Consider the following 8,535-nt stretch of genomic DNA (forward strand, 5'->3'; position numbering starts at 1 on the left):
TTTTAAAAATCTTTTAAAATCCTATGTTATTCAACTTAGATTTATGTAAAATCATTTAAAATAATTTACAATCCCTTGTTATTCAATCAATGATTTATAAAACTTACTTAAAATCTATTGTTATTCAAAATATCACAACTTTTTTAAAAACTACTACTTTGAATGATTTTAGGAGATTTTGATTTGTTTTTTAGTTAAAAATACTCTCACTCAAAATCATACCCTTTGAGGTAGTATTTTACAGGATTTCATAAAAAGAAAAAACAGTTTTTCGTGGGAAATTAAAATTAAAGTCTCACCTCATCACATCTTCTAGCTCTTGGCAGAGTCATATATAAACATTTCCTTTGCTCAGTTGACTAGTTAAACACATAAACGTTTTGCTCAGTTTGTTTATAAGCGTATTTGCTCATGCCTAATGTTTAAGCGTATTTAGCGTGGATTTAACATTAATAAGTGTTCATGCCTAACTAACAAGAGCATAATAAAGTTCATATAAACAAAAGTGCAGGTGAAAAACAGAACAAGAGACTCGACAAATGAGCAACTTCAGCGTCACAAATAGTTAAGGCTCGCTCAAGCATAGGAAATGTACATAGAGTCATAACATACCTCTTTTTGCAGTCTCAAGCGAAGAAAGCTGCGCAGCTTGTACTTCAGGTAAACAATTTTTTTTGAATCATCAATACATTTGTTAGTAGTATGTTTTAGAACCTGGATCTAATGTAGTGTCTATGTATAAAACAAATGAAACAGATGAAAGAGAAAGAGGGACAGAGAATGTTGCAGAGAAGATAGCAAACGGTCTGTTGAATGAAGTTAGAGCAATGCCTACAAAGGACAACACCTCCATCATTTACTTATGTTTCGATACTCCCACTTTGGTTTTTCTCTAACATTTGCTTCTTAGGCTCTTACAGACTTCATCTTCTTCCAAACGACGGTCAGTCTCATGAAAAATTGATGAGAAGTCGAGAGCATCTATCATCGTCATCTGAGTTCTAGAAGCAATTTTTTTTTATTATAAAATATCCTAAAATTTCTCAAAATCTGAAACGAGAATTTATCCATATCCCAAAGTATTTTTTAAAAAAATATAAAAACTCTAACAAATAACCAAACATCTTCAAAAAGAGCAATAGAATCTTGCAAAATCCTAAAATATTAAAATCCCATCAAATACCTTAAAATACAAGTTCAATACCCTCTCTTAGAAAGAATGGAGGTTTTTTTAATAGAAAAATATTATCTACTAAAATTAATAATTTGCTCAAGTAGATATTTATTAAAACTTCAAATAAAGAAAGCTTGTGAACATTGAAATATTTAAATGGTATTATTTATTCAATCAATATTGATATGATAGAATTAATGATTACAATAACTTTTTCCAAGGACCATCCTCCCATTTGAAACAATACGGTTTGTCTTTCTCAGAACGAGGAATACGACAAATAGGGTTTTTATCATCTCTTCCCACCTCCCATATACATTCTTTACAAACAAGAAATTTCCCATGTACATGATCATCTCTTGATACTTTAAATATATAAAAATAGTGAGATCCGCCTCCAGTCCATGTAAAATGACAATGAAATTTTGTTGTTTTTGAAAAGTTAACATGAAATCTAAAATCCCATGTACCATTCCATGGAATATGGACCATCCCTAAATCAGTTTTGCTAGATTTGCAATGTACATTCAAAATTTCTTTGTTTTTTACCTTGTTGATGATTATAACATGTTTTTTGGCGAAAGGTAACCAACCGTCACCATACGAAGTTGGTGCTTCTGCTGGAGCATTTGACAAATCTAATGACAACGTAAAAAATATAAGAGTCGAAAATATCATAAACAACAATATCAAATTAGGTTTATTAGTGAATGACATGGTTAGGTAAATTATGTAAGAGTGGTTGGAAACAACATATATGTTCTATATTTATAGATTCATGTATTTATTTTATGTTAGTATTTTATTTTCCAGTCAAGTCAATATTACTAATTTATAGATGTAAATTTATGAATAATTTTTTTTTTTGGGGGTTATAAAAATATTTATTTTAAAATAAGAATTGTATATACATACTTTTGGTAAGAAAATTATTTTGGAGTATAATCTTATATAGTATTTACAATATTTAAAATTTTGACTTTGACTTTATTATTGTTAAAATATTTTGTAGGTTTAGAAGTATTTATAATGCAGCTAATAAGAAAGTTACCAATCCATTAATTTTATACTATGTGCATAATACTCATGAATCTAACAAAAGAAGTTTGACTAAACATACTTATCTTAAATAAATATTTATATTCAAATTTCTTACAAGATTACTAAAATTTACAAATTAAGTTAACATATATATCTTTTATCCTATAAAACACAAGTCACACATCCATAAGATTATGCCACATAGATTTTATTTATGTTTACTTTTAAAAAACAAATAAAACAGTCATAAAGATCGTGTGAAAAAAAGAAAAAAAAAGTTAAAAACTGAACAAATCTCCATGTTTTACGTAACTGAACAAAAAAAATGGCAATTGTAAACCCATTACTGTTCTTAAACCTAGAACAAATAGATTTTTATTGTCTTCATCCACATTCTTTTTTTTATTCATCATGAAAGGAGACAACGTAAAAATACTACAATGGTAATCACAATTAAATAAAGGAATAAGAGCCAAAACAATACAACTTCAATTAAGAAAGAAGCTTGGTATTATCCAAGCCGAAACCGTAAACCTCCCGTTACCTTACCTACTCTCGTGTAGTTCCTCCTCGAGTAGATCGTGTAACCAGGAAGGGCCACCCATAGACGTAAACCTCCCCTCCCTCGTGACAATGCAAGCAATCGCCCTGGCCAAAAAACTGGCTTTCCGTGAAGAGAGTCTAAAAGTCACCTCCCCCATCACCTGTTTTTCTTGGTTAATCTTCTTAATTTGGGTTCTGTACTTCGGCCATTCTGTCGGGTTCTCTAAAGCAGCAAAAACAACACCACAATCAGTCCATATTTCACACCATGTAATGTGCAATTCCTGCAAACTATGTATGCACCACAAAATGCATTGAAGCTCCGCTAAAATCCTATTGTTCATTGGTCTGAAAGCATCTCAAGCATGAAAAAGCGCACTACCATCATGGTTTCTTAAGATCAAAGCACCACCAATAAAAGTTGTATTTGTCATCCATGAAGCATGAACATTTCACTTTAACAAACCAATTGGTGGTCTGCTCCAGCGCTGGGGACATCGTACCACTCGCCTCTGCTCCATAGTTGTTTCCTGTGTCTAGAAGTTCTGTTATAACAACCACTCCTCAGCTTCCTCCAAAGCTCGAGCTAATTGAATATTGTGATCATGTGCTTTTGCTGCACAGAGAGATGAGTTGCACGCCTTCTAAATACCACACACAATCCAAGGAATAGCATTTCGGATCGTCACATGCAATTCTGTTTTTCTCATCAGTCTGATAACTCTCTAATTTACATGTTTTTAGCATCTTTTTTTGTCTATATTTTGCATTGTTTATATCCTTACCTTAGCATTTTTAGGTCATTAACTGTAGGAATTCACTTTTAGACCATTTAGGGTGTTGCATTCTTGCATCTGCATACTTTGGATGAAAACAGGTGCTTTAGAGCCTAAAATGGGGAGAAACAAGGACAAATCCGAGCATGTACCCGAAGGAGCAATTGAGCTGGAAGAACAGTCTGAACCCCAACACGATCGAGGAGGATCCAAGAGCAAGAAGAACAACCCGAAAATCTACCCGAGGTGTAACCCGACCTTATCCTCGTGTACCCCATCGAGTAGACCTTCGGGCAAGACTGGGAAGCTAGGTCAAAAGGGTTTCCATATATANCCCCCCCCCCCCTCTTCTTCCTCGAAAACGAACACGCCGCAAACCCGAAACCCAGAGAGCGAGAGCTTCTGTGAGAGGACTAAGCGACTCAAAACACTTTACACTTTTTGTTAGGATTTCTTTTATATATTTTGTCATTTCTTTAGATTTCTACTTTGTACTCTTATTTATCTACTCTATCTTTTAACACCATGCAATTTTCGTTCATATATGCTTTTATGTTTCTTGTTATGATTTCCAAGTAGTGTAGCAAAGTTTCTAGGGATGGGATAGATGATTTTGTGCTCTTGATCGGCTAGGATGTCTTAGTTTGATTGTATATGTTTTATAGATTCCCTTCTAGATTGGTGTTCTTAATGTTGTCAACAAACCGAGAGGGTGAGATTAGATCTAAGGTGTTTTACCACCGAGAGGTGTAGATGAAATGCTTAAACCAACCAATGCCAGAGATTTACTCACTTAGCCTAAGAGATTAGATGACTAAGAGGTTTATTGACAATAATGAATCGGTTCTTATTGCCTGCTTGGTCATGTTTCTCCAACGAGAGTTGGGTAGGGGAGTGATCAAGGTTGATTATTTCTATCACGAGAGTGTTTTGACAAGGTTTTAGAGATTCATTGTCTAGGGAATATTTGCTTGAGGCATGTAAGACATCTATATTGGTCAGGAACACTTAGGATTCGATTACCCCATCCTTAGAAGCTTTTGTATTTTAATTGCTTGCATTTTTATTCGTCACTCGATCCATTACCCGAACAGGTACACGATCACCTGCTTCGAATAACACCTCGAGTTGTTCATACCTTCTTTGCTTACTCGATCACCCCACCCGATCATGTACTCGAATGCTTGCATCGAGTGTTTAGGTCGTGTGGTTTCTTGTTTATATATTTTCTTTATTTATTCTAGGATTGTTAGATCAAAACCATATTTTGCTTGGCTTGACTTGCATTGTTCTGATTGCATCATTCCTGCTAGCATAAACAACCATTTAGATTGATAACCCTTTGTACTACAACTGCATAGGGAATTGATACCCTAGGTGAAAATCATGTTATCAATTTGGCGTCGTTGCCATTTGGTTGAATTTAATTTTGCTACGTTTCGGATTTCAGCACTTGTTAGATCAAGTTCTTTTATCCATATTGGTTCGGCATCTGACTTGTTTGGTTTCGTGTTTGTTGGTTTTGAATCTCAGGTACAACCCGAGCACCCACCCGACCCATCACTCGATCACATGGATCGGGTTGACCCTCGTGTACACACTCGGTCGCCTACTTGTGCAAGCAAACACGATCCAAGGGTAAACAAAACCTGAGTCCATTCATCGACAACATCGACAGACCACGGTTACTTCGACAACAACAAGTTCAACAACCGCAACCAGCAACCATTGAAGAGACAATGAACAATCGGAACGGTCCACTAGCTCCTTAAGCAAGGACCAACATAGGAGCAGGAGATGCTCCATCTACTCATACTCAAAGGAATGGCATTGATCCACCTGTTGTCCAGAACAACAATTTTGAGATCAAGAGTAGTCTCATCCAGATGATTCAAAGCAACAAGTTTCATGGATTGCCAATGGAGGACCCATTGGATCATCTAGATGAATTTGATAGGCACTGTAGCCTCACAAAGATAAATGGAGTTAGTGAGGATAGATTCAAACTCCGGCTTTTCCCATTTTCCTTGTGAAACAAAGCGCACCTCTGGGAGAAATCATTCCCCAAGGAGTCCATCACCACCTGGGAAGCGTGCAAGAAGGCGTTTTTAGCCAAATTCTTCTCCAACTCCAGAACCGCAAGGCTGCAAAATGACATTTCCAGCTTTATTCAGAAGAACAATGAGACGTTTAGTGAAGTTTGGGAACGTTTCAAGGGATACACTACCAGATGTCCTCATCATAGCTTTAGCAATGCTTCATTGCTGAGTACACTTTACAGAGGAGTGGTCCCCAAGATACGAATGTTGCTAGACACCGCAAGCAATGGTAACTTCCTCAACAAGGATGTTGATGAAGGTTGAGACCTAGTGAAGAACTTGGCTCAATCTGATGGGCATTATAATGAGGAGTATGATCGTACTGTGCGATCTACAGGAGAGAAAGATGCCAAGTACAATAGGGATATGAAAGCCCTCAATGACAAGCTCGAAAAAAATACTCAGCCAGCAGCAGCATGTTCATGCATTATCAGAGGAAGAGCAGTTTTTACAACAAGATGGGGAGAATTTTCAAATAAAGGATGTGAACTACATCAACAACCAAGGAGGTTACAACAAAGAGTACAACAACTACAAGCCGAATCCGAATCTGTCTTACCGTAACCGGAATGTTGCCAATCCTCAAGACCAAACCTACCCATCAACAGTTCAAGGGAACCAGGTCCAACATAAGCCTTTTGTTCAATACAATCAAGGTTATGCCCCTAAGCAGCAGTATTATAGAAATTACCACCAACCCATGGCCCCACCTGGATTCCAACAACAACAAGGCCCACAGAACCAATCCCAAGACGCTAAACTACGCGGCCTAATTCAGCAGATGATTCAAAATCAGGCATCCGCCACTATGGACACCGCAAAACGATTTGTGGAGATGAGCAACAAGATCGATTCTGGATACAATGACTTGACTGCCAAGTATGATTCGCTCAATACTAAGCTGAGGTACCTAGAGGGCCACCACAACAACCAACTAGCTCCAAAAATCAACCAGCTTCCAAGTAAAGCTGTTCAGAACCCAAAGGATTATGCCACTGCCCAAGCCATCTTCCTTGATGATGACTATGAGGATTACCTAACTGGGGACAGTGATGATCAATATGGGGAGGATATGGATCACTATGGGGTAAATGAGGCCAAGTACTACATATACGAGTATGAACCCGAGCCTTCACTCGAGGAGACTGATCAATTTGATGATCAAACACTAGTTCGAGAATCACAAATCGAAGAACCACCAGAGGCAGAACCCGATGATGGTGATCGGACGATATATCTAGTAGATGTTCAGATGACAGATCAACTTCAACTACTTGTAACAGCAGAAGAGGAACTAGAGGAAAGGTTTAATGCTGCCCTTGACATCCAACTGGAGGCACTTGCAGAGCGTATGGCCAATCGTAAAGCTCGACCTCCTAAACTTTTGCCACCACACGAGCTTCAAGAGGAAATCACCAAGGAGGCAGCTCAGTTGGAGATTGAGGTTAAGGAGGTTGTCAAGGATATTGGGTATGAGATTCTCAGGAGTGGAGTGTGCTTAGATCCTGAGCTGTGAATGGAAGAGAAATTGGAGATTCTGGCTCTTTTACTTTGCCATGCTCGATAGGACTTCGGATTTTCAAAAATTGCTTGTGCGACCTAGGAGCCTCCGTCAGCATCATGCCACTGTTAGTTGCCAACAAGATGGGTTTCAGAAGTTTCAAACTGAGTAGTTTGTATTTGGCTCTAGCTAATAGAACAATCAGACATCCGATTGGGATCCTAGAAATTTGCCTCTCAGGATTGGAACGGTGGAAATCCCTACTGATTTCATGATCCTTGATATGGATAAAGAACCAGACGATCCGCTGATCTTGGGGAGACCATTCTTGGCAACAGTAGATGCAGTGATTGAGGTGAAGCAAGGCAAGATCAGAATTGAGCATGGGGAGCACTTTAAGATGGAGTTTTATGTCAAAAAGGGAATTAAGAGGCCAACTATTGACGTTCAAGCTTTTTCCATTAAGACAAAGCAGAGAAAAGTCAAACATCTTGAAGAAGTCAACACCACATTTGCTGTGGAACCTGGACAAGACTTGGAGAATCAATTGAATCAGCCTGCTACAGTGGAGAGGATTCCAGAACCTCTCCCTCCTAGATACTATGCTTAAGGAGTATGAAGAGTCAAGCTAAGTGACTTTAAACAAGCTTTACATGGGAGGAAGTCCCAAAGGTATCCTTTATTTTGTTTTAAGTTTTATCTATTTATTCTTCTTAATTTTCTATTTTTGCATATTTATTTATTTATTTATAAAAAAATAAAAATAAAAAAAGGAAAGTGAAAAAGGAAAATTTGAGGAACTTGAGGGTCAACCCAACACCGTACTCGACACGCCTGATCGTGTCTCTACTCGGGTGGCGAGTGGAGTCCGAATTCCACAAACCAAGCCCACTCTCAGTGAAGCCCAAATTGATAACCCTACTCTATTTAAAGGGATTCGAACCCTTCTCCCTCATTAGCACAAACTTATAAGTCTTTCAACCCTAAAAGCTTTTTGTTTTCCTACTTTCTATTCTCTCTCAAACTCGAGTGATCTTTGATTTTTGGGAACTAACCCTATTAATCTCGAAGTTTAGCTTTTCTTTCTTCTCAAGGATTCGATAATGGAACCAAACATGAAAACCTACCAAAGGAAGGGAAGAAGATCAACCTCTGCTGTTGCTAGATCCGGAGGTGATGCCGTCAAACCTCGAGAAACCCAAGTAAGAAGAAGCGTTCTGCATTCCCAACCGCTGGTTGGTCGTTTCGCTTCTCCTATTCGATGCTCAACCCGATCCGTCACCCAATCTGGTGCTCGAGCAACCGATTGTGTAGACCACCGAGTTCACACACCAAGTCCGGTGGCTAGTGCTGTTCGCTGATCTCCTCGACGTAGGGAACTGTCTACGTCCAAGAGAACTG

The 8,535-nt window shown here is 37.9% G+C and overlaps 1 protein-coding gene across 1 annotated transcript; it reads right to left on the reverse strand.

Annotated features, from left to right (window-relative positions):
- LOC109133484 lies at positions 1,372 to 1,898 on the reverse strand. Its single transcript, XM_019246742.1, has one exon. The coding sequence runs from the start codon at positions 1,889 to 1,891 to the stop codon at positions 1,376 to 1,378; it is 516 nt and encodes a 171-aa protein (XP_019102287.1). The 5' UTR covers positions 1,892 to 1,898; the 3' UTR covers positions 1,372 to 1,375.

This window comes from Camelina sativa, chromosome 6 (genome assembly GCF_000633955.1).
Source record: "Camelina sativa cultivar DH55 chromosome 6, Cs, whole genome shotgun sequence".
In the NCBI taxonomy this organism is placed as follows: Eukaryota; Viridiplantae; Streptophyta; class Magnoliopsida; order Brassicales; family Brassicaceae; genus Camelina; species Camelina sativa.

Bases quoted from the DNA above. Each gene is read 5' to 3' on its own strand.
- LOC109133484 (XM_019246742.1), bottom strand. From the start codon at position 1,891: ATGTCATTCACTAATAAACCTAATTTGATATTGTTGTTTATGATATTT.